At 44.4% G+C, this 16,010-nt stretch overlaps 1 protein-coding gene and 1 pseudogene across 1 annotated transcript; one reads left to right on the plus strand and one right to left on the minus strand.

Annotated features, from left to right (window-relative positions):
* The first annotated feature begins 500 nt into the window (after window positions 1-500).
* On the plus strand, window positions 501-10,139 carry AKR1A1 (aldo-keto reductase family 1 member A1). The gene is made up of 9 exons (XM_087820399.1): window positions 501-599; window positions 5,207-5,296; window positions 7,005-7,124; window positions 7,294-7,445; window positions 8,098-8,293; window positions 8,591-8,785; window positions 9,054-9,131; window positions 9,273-9,359; window positions 9,979-10,139. Exons 2-9 carry the CDS (start codon window positions 5,213-5,215, stop codon window positions 10,042-10,044), a joined length of 978 nt encoding a protein of 325 aa, XP_087676525.1. The 5' UTR covers window positions 501-599; window positions 5,207-5,212; the 3' UTR covers window positions 10,045-10,139.
* A 4,300-nt stretch (window positions 10,140-14,439) lies between these two features.
* LOC107526769 (small ribosomal subunit protein eS27-like pseudogene) lies at window positions 14,440-14,652 on the minus strand (annotated as a pseudogene).
* Between the last annotated feature and the right edge of the window lie 1,358 nt (window positions 14,653-16,010).

A 16,010-nucleotide genomic window follows, 5' to 3' on the forward strand; every position in this document is an offset into this window, starting at 1 on the left:
GCCTTTGTGTTGAGGCTGTTCTCTGGGCCTCAGTTTGCTAACCAAACAACCGGGTCAGTTTAGGCATATCCTGGGACTCGGGTCAACCTGACTGTAAGAGAGAAGGGACCTTAGCGGACCGGGAGGGAGGCCGGCCCCTAGAAGAAGGCGGCACACGGGAGCCTGCCCCGCCGGCCGCAGGAGCCCGGCGCGCGGTGCACAGTGGGCCAGCAGCGGCGCGGCCCGGCCCCGCCCCCACGCCCCACGCGAACGGAGCTGCGGGTTTCACTAGGCCGGAGCCTCGTCCAAACCCAGCTCCGTCAGCTGTGTCTAAACTCGGGCCAATCCCACCCAGACGAGGAGATGGTGCAGGCTCCCAGCTCCGGTTTCCACCCCCAAGCTGCCTCTCAGGGGCGCTGGCGGGACCCGCGGCGACGAGGGAGGCCGACGGCGCGGCCCTCGCCCCTCCTCTGGGAGGGGCTTCGCGGGTGCGCTCACCCTCCCGCCAGCTCCGCTCGCCGTCCGCCAATCCCGGAAGCCGAGGCTCCTTGGATCGCTAGCGGGGCTCCGAACGGAGGGGAGGTTATACCACTTTTTTCCCGCTGAGCGCTCGTGCTGAGGTGAGTTCCTCCTGCTGAGGCCCTATCTTTCTTGCAGAGGAGTTGGCCTTGGTCCTTCACGACAGAGGTGTGCGCCCCCGGGATCGAGTGGGGGGCGGAGGTTCTGGAGGGGGCCGGGCTTGGTTTCAGATTTGAACTCTTTTGTCTTCTTCGCTGTGTGATCTTGAATAAGTTCTGTTTCTCCGAACCTCAGTTTCCTCGGCGGTAAAATGAGTTCCCACAGAACCATAGGGAGAATTAAGTGAGATAAAGCTTTTAAAGAGCTCAGCACGTACTAGGTGCTCAGTAAATTTTCCTTTTTGTTGGCTCGCTCACACGATTTTTTTCCAGGAGATCAGGCCTTTCTGTGGAATTGTAGAGATGCTTCTCAAAAATGGCGGGAGGGGATAGAGTTTGCTTTGTTAGGCGCCTGCCTTGGGTTTGGGAAAGCCAGGGCATGCTTTTTAGTTGCCTCAGAGCTCTGTTAAAGTGAGTCTTCACCTTATGGAGTTGTTATTAACTCTTCTCTTCAGCTTGACCATTCTCAGGGCTTGTAGGACCTTCCTTAGAAGAGTCTTTATGGTTTTGATCAAGCCTGTTATTTTTCCCAAGCTATCAGTTTTTTTATCTGTACAGGAGTAATCTCAGTAGCATCCTGTCTGGAGCCACTGGGATTTTTTGAGGGGAGAGTGGGGGGGATATGGTAAAGTTCTTTGGTATTTTCCAGAGATGATTCTTTCTAGGTTACCCAAGAACAAATGGAAGAAAGCAGTGACTTTCTCAAATGCCCCTCTAGCTGTCAAGATCTCCCCACTTTGCCTCTGTGTGTGTGTGCATGTATGTATGGGGCAGGCAGTCTAGGAGTGGAGGGGTCCAGAGAGATGACAGGCTCTGACCTCAAGGAGTACCCAGGTTTGGGGAGGGCTTATATAAACATACAACTGCAACTGTGCACAAGCTATCAATACATAGGAGGAGCCAGAAGTTTAAAGTGCTACCTGAAGGATGAACAGCAGTTAGCCAGGTAAGATTGGGACTTGGGGAAGGAAAGTGTGCAGAGGCCTGGAATCAAGTAAGTGGTGGCTCACTCTGCAAAGTCGGAAACATGAAGTCTTAAATGAGGAATGTGGGAGCCAGGTTATGAAGGGTATACTAAGGAGTCCGGACTTTGTTCTGGGTAGAACTGCTGGAAGAGCTTGAACTTGAACCTGGGAGTCACATGGTCAGATGAAGTGAATGGACTGTGGGGAGAGGGACCACACTGGAAGCAGAGAGATCCCTGGTTCAGGTAGGAGTGGTCAGAGCTAGAGCAGTGGTAGCACAGGTAAATATGGATGGACTGGAGAAAGATTTAGGACATATATTTTTTAAAGTTTTTTTCACATCAAGAAGTATGTGAAGTGTTATTGTAGTTTTAGGTTTTACATTACAGTTTAGAGCAAATAGTATCTTTCTTTATGTATGCAAGTACTAACAGGATTTTTAATCCAGCCAAATAGCCCAAATCTTGGCCACCATTACATATGTAAGATGGCTTTCCATGCTGGATTCTCAGAAGTACAGGAAAAGTTATACTCCTCGTCACCTGTCAAAACCATAATCTTATAACACTCAGAAATACCTCAAATGAACTGAAATACGTTATTTAGATGGCTTTTTAAAGACCCAATGGATTATACTGTGAATATGTTGCCTAGTTTGTTTTAATGGTTATCCAGGGTCCCTGAGTCCCTGGTGAGAAAAAATATACCAAAAGATAATGGGTCCCAGGCACTATGTGAAGTGCTTTAGACATAGTATCTCTTCACAGAGGTGAGGCTGAGATTCAAACCCAGATTTGTGCAACCCCAAACCTTGAACTGTTTCTTCTGTGCTCTGCTGCTGGATTTGACAAATAGTTTTGGACGTGTTGAGTCTCAGGTACCGATAGGACACACTTGTGGAGATGTACAGAGAGAGTTGAATATACAAAACCGGGGTGGGAAGAATTCGCATTTAAGGTGATAACTGAAGAAATGAGCTCGTCTAGGGAGTGAGAAGAGGATTGGGAACAGACCCGTGAGGGACACCATCATTTATGGGAGGCGGAGGAAAGGCCCATGCAGCCAGGGAACAGTCATCCAAATACTGCTTCCTCTTTTTCCTGTGTTTTCTAGTTCCCCTCAAAGACTAAATCCCAGGTCAAAACAACATAGGTACCAATAAAACCTGACTTCTGATATTACCCTCGTCCCCGTCTCATATACACACAGCTTTTCCCTTTTACTTTTAGAACCTTTCCCAACATAAGAAGGTTTCTGAGTGTTGCCAGAGGTCCAGTGAGGCACTTCCTGGCAAACTCAGAGCCTGTTAATGCAGGGGTGAGCTGGAAAGTTGTTGCCTCAGGCAGATGAGGAAGTCAAGAACTGGCAGAGGATGACTTCCTGTCCTAGAGAAAAACATCTGTCTTCAGCTGGGGCCCTTCCATTTACTCCATTGGAGCTCTTGTTCTTCGGAGATTTTTCTTAAGCCCTCCTTCCTCCACGATCTTCCCCTCACCCCCAAGCCTCAGCCCTTTTGGTTTTCAGTTTCACCAACAAAGGAAAGAGAGAAGCAAGTATCAGGTTTCTTCTTCCTTTTCCCTTTAGGCATAGTTTTTGTTTGAGCTCTCAGCCCAGTTGTAATTTCAGAGCCCTCCCCTGTGTGCTGGGAAATCTAGGAGAGGCCAGCAGGTTACTTGTTTGGGGATTAAGCCCAGGAGGAAATCAGCCACACTCTGATGGTAGCTGGCAGGCTAGTTCTTCTGTGAAGTCCAGACATACTTGCCTGATCCCTGGGAAGTTTGGTAACAAAGAGGATTATTCTCAGCAATCATTGGTTTGCTTCCCAAATTGAACATTTTTGTTTTAGCAGAAAGAAGTGGTCTCTGTAACTGGTTATTCTAGACAGACTGTAAAATTGTTCCTGAGGCAGAAGTATTTGGAAAGACAATTTTGGTGTGTAGGTGGTACACACAATTTGTCTTATTACCTGTTCTACCATAATATTCTTGATGTCCTTTCAGAACTTGGAAACAAAGGTTATATTTAAAAGATATTGCCAACAATGAAATCAGTCCTGAGAGAGTGATACTACTTATAGCACTGATCAGATCGAGTAAAAAGCTTTCTACCTTATTGACTTTGGGGGTGAGCATTCTTTCTCCTTTCCCTTTCACTTGGATAACTCGTATTCACTGAGACTGGACTCAGCACCTCCAAAAAGCCATCCTAGCCACCTTATTCTTTTCTTGCAGCGCTTGTGCAGATTTTGGTCATATTTCTTATACATTGTGCCCATATCTTCTATCCTCCCCCCTCCCCCACCGGACCATATAAACTCCAGGAGGGGAGGGACTATTTTAATATGTGGGTCTAGCCCAAGGCCTGGAATATTCATCATTTGCTGACTGAATGAGTATTCATTTTTGGGCTATTTGGAGACTTCTGATATTCATAGCTCTCCAAAGGGGGTTGCTCCAATCACCCACCCCCTTTTGTTCAGTTGGAAATTTTCTTGGATCTGAAATTTATTGCTTTTTGCTGCACTGAAGTCCTGTGTCTAATTCCCCTTCCTGAAAAGACTTTTCCCCTTGACTCTAGGGAATGTCCAACTCATTTTTATTTTTTTTTAAATATATTTTTATTGATTTCAGAGAGAGGAGAGGAGAGGGAGAGAGAGAGAGCGACAGAAACATCAGTGATGAGAGAGTCATTGATCAAGCCAACAACCAGGCATGTGCCCTGACCGGGAATCGAACCCTGATCACCTGGATCCCAGGTCGACGCTCAACTGCTGAGCCAGGCCCGGCCGGGCCCAACTCATTTTTAAAGGCCAATGTCAGTATTCCCTGGTTCTTGCCCTACAGAAGTTAACTTGCTTTCTGTAGCACATTGTGCATGTGTCTACTCTCAGCACATGTATTTTTTTATAGGTCTGTGTTTACCTGCCTTTTTCTTGCCTTTTTCCATTAGCTCCTCCTTGGATCCTTGGCTCTGCTGCTTCTTAGTTGTTGATTTGGGGCAAATAACGTTACCTCTCTTAGCCTGTTTATTCATCTAAAAGATGGTATACTTCTCTTGTAAGAGCCCACTCAGGCCTAGGAGCATGGTGTATCAGACCTCTGTGAGAGGAACTCACAGAGTCTCTGCAGTTCTGACAGTCTCCTGGGAATGGTCATTTCATCCTCAGAGATGTGACCCTTTCCTGAGCTTGTTCTGTCGCCCAGTCTCACATTGACTCATAATGGCCTCTGCCTGTCTTACACTGGCTTGAGATCATATGTAGTCAGGCTGGGTACTTTTAGGGAGCCACACTGCCTTTGTTTTTAGGTATTGGAGCTCTTTAACACAGACCTTTAGCCTGGTGGAAGGAAGGGCAGCCAGGCTGTTGGTCTGGTTAATGTTTGTCCAGGAACTACTGGCTTTGGTTGCTTTGGGGCACCCTGGCTCAGTTGCCTCTGCTCACAGGCACATACACACAACCACAGGTTTGTTTATCACCTCTGTGCCTCCTTTGCCACCCAAGTTTTATAGGAATCTTGACCAGTGGGTAGCTGAAGCCCAAGCAGCACTGATCTCCATATCACTCTCTTCCCATTTATCTTTCAGGAGGCAATGGCGGCTTCCTGTGTCCTCCTGCACACTGGGCAGAAGATGCCCCTGATTGGACTGGGCACATGGAAGAGCAATCCTGGACAGGTGAGGGATGGCGGAAGAGGAGGGAGGGCTTCTTGCACCTCTGCTAGGGAAAAGGTAGTATTTGGGAGAAAATCTCTGCATTTTCCCTAGCAGCCCCACCCTTGTACTCCACTTAAGGTGGGATGAGCCTGGAGAGCAATGGGAAGAAAACAATGGAAGAAGGGCCTAGTAGTGTGCCCTTCGCTTACCCAGCTGACTCAGAGGAGGGACTTAGGGGTCAACAAGGCAAGAGCATAGAAAAAAACCCTTTCCGTAACTGGATTGACACTGAGTCCTGTGGCAGATGTGGGAACCCTCTGTGTCTGGCCCTTTGCTGATCCCTAATATGTCATTTATCACCCTGTGCTGTGATCATGTCTCCCCCCACAATGGGCTTCTTGAGGGCTGGGCCTCTCTCACTAGTGCTCATTCCAGAGGTACGCAGAGTGTGTCAGGGTTTAAAAAATAACTAAGTCAAGTGTATAGACCAAGGATTAGTAAATGTTTTCTTAATGAACCAGATGGTTAATAATTTAGATTTTGTTGAACAAATTGCAAAATAGAGGTGATTATGTACTTATGTAACCATTTAAAAATATAAATTTATTTAGCTCAGGGCCGAATAAAACAAAAGGCAGATGTAGACCCTTCCAGGCATGGGGAGCCTGGGAATGGAGACTCGTTTTCCTAGGGTTGACAGCTAGAGATTCAGCATCCACCTAGGGTTGGGCATCTTCCTTGCCTTATGTCATTTCCCCCTGAACGTCTGAGTCAGAGTTTAGAGCAGTTTAGGGATTAAGTTTGGGAGGGATTCAGGCAACGAGAACAGCCTCTTCTCTCTGGTATTTTGTCTAGTGTTTGTGGTGTGGTTGCATGACCTTCTGCCTTTTTTCCCTTTTATTTCCTTCCTGCAGCTGCCTAGAACTCTGGAGCCCAGGTCTTTGTGCTCTAGGCAGGCACTGACATGGCTCAGGACAAGTCCAGGAGCCAGATGAAGGCAAGGGGTAGAATTCAGAGCCAGGGCCAAGAACGAGGGGGGTGGAATGGGGCAGAAGGGATAGGGGAATATATCCGGATAGTTAGAGCTGTACCTAGATGGGGATCTTGAATGGCAAGGGCCTGGCACCTGGTTCTGCTTCCAATGCCATTTCTAGTCGGTTTTTAGCAAATTAACTGTCCTCCTACTTGATACCTGCATTTTCTCTTCTGATAGGAGGCTCTGGGTCCAGCTTCTGTCTCACTTCTCTACTTTCCTTAATTTTCTCCCCCCCTCACCTCTTCTGCTTGCCTGATCCCCCACAGCTTTTGGTTACATGGGTCTCTCTCTCTCCCTCCCTATGAACTTGGCCTAGGAATTACTTATCTGTGTTTCATGTTTCCCTAACCAGCTCCTCAGGGTTGGGAACCTGTCTCCATGACCTATACTTCTGTCCTGTGCAAATATATTCATCTTCTGAGCATGTAGCTGGGAACATTTTATTAGTTTTTTGCTGGGCCCTGCTGAGATTGTTGGGTAGGAAGGAACCTTGGAGATTAGTGGGATGGGGACAAAGGGTTTAAGGCTTCTGGTCCCTTCTCCTAGACTAGAACCATCTTCCATTGTCTCTCCCCACTGCATGGATGACTACAATGGTATGTTCCTGCCCCCTCCCCTATCAGTTACCCTCAGAAGAGCAGTTTCTGGCCCAGACCAACAGAGCTGAAACCCTCTGCTTCTCTCACCTGGCAGGTAAAAGCAGCTATTAAGTATGCCCTGAGTGTAGGCTACCGCCACATTGACTGTGCTGCTGTCTACGGCAATGAGACTGAGATTGGGGAGGCCTTGAAAGAGAATGTGGGGCCTGGCAAGGTGAGGACTGGGCTTGCAGAGGGATAGGGCAAGAGATCTAAGAGGCTGGGGGTGGGGGCTGGGGCCTGGATGGAGGGATCTGGCATCACCTCCCTTTTAATTCCTCTCCCAGAGGTGAGACTTGGGTGCCCATGCCTCTTCTCATTATGGGCCCTGCCCCTTTCACCAGGCGGTGTCTCGGGAGGAGCTGTTTGTGACTTCCAAGCTGTGGAATACTAAGCACCACCCCGAGGATGTGGAGTCTGCCCTCCGGAAGACACTGGCTGACCTCCAGCTGGAGTATTTGGATCTGTACCTGATACACTGGCCTTATGCCTTTGAGTAAGCTTTGCCAGGGTCTTTATCCAGGGAATTAGGGGTTGGGGCGGGGGGGGGGTCAAGTTAGTAACTTAATAGTAAGTCACAGTAGCAGAGCAGGATAGGAACACTATCTGTGTGGCAAGCTGAGGAACTTGGCCTGGGAACTCAGCCCTTTCTGCTACAGCAGCCAGGAGTTTAGCTACAGAAAAAGGAGTGCAGCTCCACATGGGGTGTATCCTAGGGTATGCATGAGTGGTTCTCCTGCTCCCTTTATTCATTCAGGAAAGGTACTACCTTCTGCTGAACTAGGCCCTGGGGTTGGAGTAAATAATAAGTTCCAGCAGAGGGTGTGAGAGGAGCCTACCATCAGCTCTGTGCCCTGTGCCAGAAGAAGGCTGCAAGAGCATGCAACTCTGAGGAGGAAGGCATTATGGAAGACTTCCCAGAGGAGAGGAGATATAATCTGCCTCTGGGAAGAAGAGGGGGACTGGCCATTCCGTATAGAGTGAATACCTGGGTCATGATCTGGAAGGGTGAAAAACCGTGCTTATTTCTCATTCTTGGCTCTTTGCCCTTTCTGGGCTTGGAGTATGGGATATAGAGTGGCTGGATGGGCGGGTAAGGCAGAAGCCTGGCATTTGTGCCCACTCTTGAGGAGCTGTCTTTCACTCAGGCGGGGGGATGACCCTTTCCCTAAGAATGCTGATGGGACTATCCGCTATGACTTCACTGACTACAAGGAGACCTGGAAGGCTCTGGAGGCACTGGTGGCTAAGGGGCTGGTGCGGGCGCTGGGCCTGTCCAACTTCAACAGTCGGCAGATTGATGATCTGCTCAGTGTGGCCTCTGTGCGTCCAGCTGTCCTGCAGGTGAGCACAGCATAGCAGGTCAGTTGTTTTGAGGGGGTGTATGTGCAAAAGCATGAGTGAACAGATGATGAGTCTACTTCATGGAGATGGCTAGCAAGTTGTTAGAAATGTTGGTGCAGGATTCCTCTGCATAAAGAACAGCATTGAAGTGTGGGGTGAGAATGAAATGGACTGTGGAAAACAGAATGAGGAAAGCAGCTGAAGCGGGGGAGTCAGCAGTGCAGGGTTGATCTGGATGGTGCAGCCAGGCAAGCTGAATGTGGCCACCTAATGATGATGGGTTGTTTCTTGTCTCAGGTGGAATGCCACCCATATCTGTCTCAGCATGAGCTGATTGCCCATTGCCAAGCACGCGGCCTGGAGGTGACTGCTTACAGCCCTTTGGGCTCCTATGATCGTGTTTGGCGTGATCCTAATGAACCTGTCCTGTTTGAGGAGCCAGTGGTCCTGGCACTGGCTGAAAAGTATGGCCGGTCTCCAGCCCAGATCTTGCTCAGGTGCTGGCAATCTTGGGGAAAGGACGTCAGGTCAGGGAAAGGGCTCCAGGGTTGGGAGGCAAGGGTTTAGGGGTTCCTTATCCAAGTGCTTGGATAAAGCTGAGACTCTTGCCATGTGATCTGTGGAAGGCCACTCTGAATCATGTTCCCCACTCCAGTGGGGCTCAAGGGCTCCAGGAGCTTATAGAAAAGGCTGCATGGAAAACAAAACAATGCTTATTACAAATACTGACTCCTCTTCTTCATCTACCTCAATCCCCTACCTCAGGTGGCAGGTCCAGCGGAAAGTGATCTCCATCCCCAAGAGTGTCACACCTTCCCGTATCCTTCAGAACATCCAGGTATTTGGTGATGGGTCCTGTCTTCTTTAGCTGACTGGGACACAGTCTGGCCCTGACTCTGCCAGGCTAAGAAGGCAATGTTCTGGAATCCGAGTTCCAGTCACAAAGCTGGCTTTCCTGACCCCTACTCTCCATCCCCAGGTTTTTGACTTCACCTTTAGCCCAGAAGAGATGAAGCAGCTAGATTCCTTGAATAAAAATTGGCGATACATTGTGCCTCTGCTTACAGTGAGTATGTTTCACACCCACAGTCAGTGAATGTTAGATTTGGAGCAGGATTCTGGCCCAAGTCTGGCTTCAACAATGCCGGTCAGAAAGAGGCAGAATGGTGGTGTTGGCAGGATTACTGTCCTGGACACAATGGGTTCTTTTTATTCAGCTAGGGAAGTAGTATGGCTCAGGGATGAGGAGTAGAGCCAGTGAGTCCCAGTTCTGTTTTTCTGTATCTTATAAGCTAGAACGTTATTTAGCTTCTCTAGGCCTAAGCTTCCTCTCTGTAAAATGATTCTAGTTCCTGACATAGAAAAATCTTAGTGAACGATATAAATGAAGGGAGCCTAAAAGGCATTCTCAACCTTGTTAGAGGGGTTAAAGTTGCATTGAAGCCTATTGCACATAAGTAAATAAATAGTTCCTTCTCAGCTTAGACTGCAAACTATGTACCAGGCTATGGGTTTGGTGGGAATGCTGTTGATACTGTGGCATTCTCTGAGGCTGGGGCCCTGTCACTGCCATCTGGCATTATACTGTATGTATACAAGTGAGGTTCAGGAAGTTTGGGGAAAAGATGCCCTGTGTCTTTGACATATTAATTCCTAATGGGTTATATGTCTATCTCTCTTTCCAGGTAGATGGGAAGACGGTGCCAAGAGATGCAGGGCATCCTCTGTACCCCTTTAATGACCCATACTGAAACCACAGCTTCCTGGTTTCCTGTCCAGATCTCCAGCTACGAGGTACTGCCACCCCCTGAAAGAGCAAGTTAATAAAGCCATTGGAACATCTACACTGCTTATTGTGTTATTTGTCTGGTTGGACCTGGGATGGAAACCATTTTCTTTGGGGATACTGGGTACTACCTGCCCTGGTACTGGAGGAACCAGGATGGAACTGAATTCTATTTCTGCTTTTCTGAATTAGGTACATTAGTGGACTGGCGCCATCTACTGGCAATTCTTAGCACTGTCAGCTACCTCCCTATAGCCCCCAGCTTTCTTGCTGAAAATCCCCCAAAATTGCTCACCTCAGCATTGATAACAGAGCAATGAGAGTTCTGTGCACTGCTGGGCCTGAGTCTTGAGTTCCCACCCTATCCCCTACCCTGGTCAGTGCCCAGGCTTAAGAGTATGAAGAGCCAATTTAATTGCTTGCAAAATCATGGAAAGGGGACAGGCTTTTTCTCTCAAACACTACAGTCTGTGTCCATAGGCTACCTGAAGGAAGCAGAGTCAACCCCAAAGCTTACCACTCTGTACCTAAGGTCCTATCTTATATACTTAATAGTCTCACTAGAGGCCACAGATTTTTAGGAGGGTTTTATGAAAATCCCTGTAAACTCCCATCACATAAAACTCATTTTAGTTTTCCAGTCAAACCACAGCTCTTCATTGAACAAATAATTATTGGGTATTTATATGCGTTAGGCACAATGCTAGACCCTGGGGATATAGCTATAACCAAGACACATAGGTCCCCATAGTCTACTTGAGGAGAGACTTTAAAGTAATTGCATAATTAGTTTAATTACAGTTGGAAGAAGTGCTGTGAAAAAGTACAGTGAGAAGCCTACTGTTTTAATCAACAGATCTGAAGGATGAATAGGGATTAATTAGTTAAATGAAGTGAGAGTAGGAATAGTGTTCTGTACAAATTGGGTAGCTTGAGGGAAAAGCCTTGAAACTGGAAGAAGTGGGAAAACCTAAAGATGGCTTGTGTGACAGAAACTGAAAGTGAGTGAAGGTAGAATGACACAAAGTAATGCTGGAATTAGGCAGGGGCTAGTAGTTGAGGACCTAGGAGAGTGGGTTAAGATTTGTTCTTTATTTTATCCTGAATGCTCCTGGAAGCCATGGAAGGGTTTTGAGGGAACAGCATGGTATGATTTATGTCTTAGAAACAACCCTGGTGCAGTGGATTAGAGGGATAAATAAATGGAAGGAAGCATGTTGGAAATTAATCTTTTTGTCTCTGACCCCTTTGCCCACTCTACAGGCTAACACCTATTACTTAAATGTTCAGTTTAGCTGTTACTTCCCTAGGACATCTTTCCTGACCTCAGCTTACTATGTGATTTCATAGTTCCCTGACACTTTCATGATCCACATTTCCACAGTTATAAAGTAGTTTGAGTATGATGTGTATTAGTGTGCTGGGCTGCCAGAACAGTACCACAGAATGGATGGCTTAAACAACAGAAATTTCTTTTCTCACAGTTCTGGAAGCTATAAGTATAAAATCAAGATGTTAGGTGACTTGGTTCCTTCTGAGGGACATGAAAGAAGGATCTGTTCTAAGCCTCTCTCTTTAGCTTGTAGATGACCCTTTCTTTACATTGTCTTCTCTGTGTATGCATCTGGTAAGGACACCAGTCACTGGAATAGGGCCCATCCTAATGACCTCATTTTAACTTAATTACCTCTTTAAAGGCCCCATCTCCAGATACAGTCACATTCTGAGGACTAGTGTATAAATTTGAGAGGAGAGGACAATTCAGCCTATATAAGGAAGCAAAAGTTATAACATGAAATTATTCACTAATAAACTGACTACTTAAATGGTTCTTGATTCACATATCTTACCCTGATTAACAGCATTTCTCTGTTGACATCTTTGTCTAATCAGTGGATAGTATAGTGCACATTCACTGTAAAGTGAAATTGCAAATCTTAAAAAAGATGCAAGACTTTATGAAGCAATTAAAATGATGTTGGGGAACTTCACCAAAGCCATTGCAAGTGAGGATATGACAGTTAAACAAGAAAATCGAAGAGAAAGATGCTATACTTCAAAAGAAGGTGTTTGGAATATCAAAGTATTAAGGAAGTTCTTTGGGAAAACTGAGTATTTTTGCAAAAAGGATTTTTTATATGATTATTGTTTTGAATAAAAGACTATAGTCTCACCCTAGCCAGTTTGGTTCAGTGGTTAGAGCATTGGCCTGTGGACCGAAGGGTCCCACGTTTGATTCTGGCCAAGGGCATGTACCTTGGTTGCAGGCTCAGCCCTGATTGGGGTGTGAGTGGGAGGCAGCCACTCAATGTGTCTCTCTCACATAGATGTTTCTGTCTCCCTTCTACTCTGAAAAAGTAATGGGGAAAAAACATCCTCAGATGAGGATTCAAAACAAAAGACCACAGGCTCAGAATTTTAAAATGAGACTTGTCTTTATAAGACTACATTCCAGAATGAAGAGAGTACTTACCAGCCAGAGGCTAGCACCACCACATTCCAGTTCATTACATCAAAATTCTTTATGCACAAGTACAATTTAAGACCCCTTTCAGAAATTTTTTTGCAGTCTGCAAGAAAGGAGGGGCTATCTCATACTCAAGTAGGAAAAGGGAGGCCTGACATTCTTCAAAGGAAAGGTTGTGAGGCTGTAGTCGAAGGTTGACAAACTTTAAAAAGGATACTTGAGAAGGAGAACTGATAACATACATTTAAAAGAATTCACAGTATTTGTTCAGGAAAAGATGATCTATCAAGGAATTGTATCTCCCTCTGAAACAATGACAAGCAATGCTCTCTCTTTTTTTAATCAAAGTATAGTTAACATTATATTAGTTACAGGTGTACAACAGTGATTTGACATTTATGTACCTTATGAAGTGATCACAGCAATAAGTCTAATAACCATCTGTTACTGTATGAAGTTATTACAATATTATTGACTATATTCCCTATGCTGAATATTACATTCCCATGACTTATTTATTTAGTTCCTTGTTTATTTAAATCCTCACTAGAGGATATGTTTTTACTGATTTTAGAAAGAAGGGAAAGGAAAGAGAGAACCTGCAAACTAGGTATGTGCCCTGACCAGGAACTGAACCTGCAAAATTTTGGTGTGTTGGGATGACGTTCCAACCAACTGAGTCACACTGGCCTGGACTATTTTATAACTGGAAGTTTGTACCTCTTAGCAATTATCTATATTCTTTTTAAAAAATGTATGTTTTGCCCAGCTGGGCATGGCTCAGCAGTTAAGCGTCGACCTAGGATCCAGACGATCAGGGTTCGATTCCCGGTCAGGGCACCATGCCCGGGTTGCGGGCTGCAGCCGATCAATGACTCTCTCATCATTGATGTTTCTAGCTCTCTCTCTCCCTCTCCTTTCCTCTCTCTGAAATCAATAAAGATACATTAAACAGTAAAATGGGAAAAAAAAGTATGTTTTTATTGATTTTTAGAGAGTGAGAAAGGGAGAGTGAGAGAAAGAGAGAAACGTCAATCGGCTACCTCTTGCAACCTGGACATGTACCCTGACCAGCAATCTAACCAGTGATCTTTTGGTGCATGGGACAACATTCAACCAACTGAACCACACTGGCCAGGGCATGATCTATATTTTTTATGCTCATCGTTCCATCAGCTTGAGACCCTGAGTGAGGATGACACAGAACAAAGCCTCCAGCTGACCTGAAATGAAAATATAGTATGAATGCAAACAACCTTATTATATGAAGCTGTTGAAGTTCTGGGATTACTAGTTACCACAGCAAAACGTATTCTATCCTAATTAATACAGTTAACTAACATTTTTTTATGGTATAGACAATGACATTCACAAGAGTCTGTAATTTTATTTTTCATATTACCCTACTTTGGAATCAAGACTGCATTTGCTTTCTTTGCTATATATAAATGTATGTGTTCAACTCACCATCTTTAATTGGAAGTCTTCTCTAAATCTTATTAATAAAAATCAGGTTTTATTACTATTATAGAAAAGTTTTTGCTTTTTTTCTATATCTGGAAATATTTCTTGAAAATGTGTTAATCTCACCTATAAAACCATCTGAGCATTTTGAGAAAATGCTGGGAAGTTTTGACTCCCACTTTCAATTGTTTTATGATTTATTGATCTACTTAAGTTCTCTGTTTCTTCTTGTGCCAATTTTGGTCCTTTTTTTCCTAGGACCACTCCATTAGGTTTTCAAATTTCTTTTTTTTTTTTTTTTTTGCCCATAATCAAAACTTTGTTGAAAAACTGACACCAAAATAGGAGATCACTGTTGTATATTTACAAAATTAAATGTAACCACATTATCCTGGTAGATTAACTAGAATTATTGAACTGATAAGGCTTTCTGTGATATAACACAAATTCAGGAGGTTTTGTGGGTCATTAGTGTTGCTTTCTTCTAAATGAACACCCTTCTGTGAGTCTAGCCTTTCCTCCTGTTGGCTGGCACAACACTGTTGAACAACTTACACAAAGAACCACCGTCTGAGCATGGCTGAAAACTGTGGTGATCTTATAGCAACCGGGGTATTTTACATCCATAAAATAAGAATTTGGACTTTGAACTAGCTGTTTCTTTTTGTTTTTTCTTTTCCTCTCCCAAGGATGGATGTAGTAATTCTCTAGCCAAAGGCATGTTAATCCTCTCACAAGCCCAGCGGGTCAAGATCTCTCTCAAATTTCTTAGCATATGTTTTGATTGATTTTTAGAGAGAGAGGAAGGGAGAGAGAAACATCAATTGGTTGCCTCCCGTATGTGCTCCAACTGGGGATCAAACCTGCAATTTGGGTATGTGCCCTAACCAGGAATCGAACCAACAACCCTAGAGTGCACGGGAGGAGGGCATTCCAACCAACTGAGCCATCCTGGCCAAGGCACCATATAATTATTCTTAATACAACTATTTTAAAATTGTGTCCATAGTTTCTAGTTATTTTTTCTGCATTTTTTTGGTATTTGCTATCTATATATTTTTCCATATATTTAAATTTTTTTTCAAAGAACTATTCTCTGCTTTTATTAATCTTTTATTTCTCTCTCTTTTCTCTAGATTTCTGCCCTACCTTCCTTATGTCTTTCCCTCTAGTTAAAATTTCTCTATTGCTCTTTTCCTCACTTTATGAGTTCAATTTTTCGATACCTTTTAAAAATTTGTTTCCTGGTAAAATTTTTAAAGAGCTGAACTTCATCTAAATACAGCTTTATTTGTGTCTTGTGAATTTTGACATGTGTATTCATTATCACTCAGTTGTATTTCTTCATGATTTTTTTGAACCCAAGGACAATTTATAGTATGTTATTTATAATATATACAAAAGTTAATTTGCAATGCAATAAAGCTTTGAGAAGACAGTCTATGGGATAATGATAATGATTTTTTAGAATTTATTGAAGCTTTCTTTGAGGCCTAATACATGGTCTATTTTTGTAAATCATCTATGATATTTGAATGTAATGTGTATTTGTTGTTTTTTGAATATAGATTTCTATATATATGTACTCACTTGAGCATATTAATAGTTATTATGTCATTTTTGTTTACTTTTTGTCTATTATAATGATTTCTTAGTGACATACATTAAAAATTTCAGCTACAATTGTCAATTTACTTCTATTTCTTTTGCGATTGTAGCTGTTACTTGATATATGATGGATATATCAAAGAAGTTTATTTCTCTCTTATGTAACATTTTGAGAGTAAGCAGCCCAGAGCTGGTATAGTGAATCCATGACGCTAGGAACCTAGGCTGCTTCTTCTGTCTTACTGCTTTGTCATTCCTGGAGGATTGCCTCGTTGACATGGCCCTGGATGGTTCACCATGTCTTCTGAAAGACAAGCCCCTTCCCTCTGATGTCTCTACATGGAAGTTGACTCATTGCTTCTTTTCACTTTCCATTGGCTAGAATGTCAACA

This window comes from Miniopterus natalensis, chromosome 9 (assembly GCF_054644295.1).
Source record: "Miniopterus natalensis isolate mMinNat1 chromosome 9, mMinNat1.hap1, whole genome shotgun sequence".
Lineage (NCBI taxonomy): Eukaryota > Metazoa > Chordata > Mammalia > Chiroptera > Miniopteridae > Miniopterus > Miniopterus natalensis.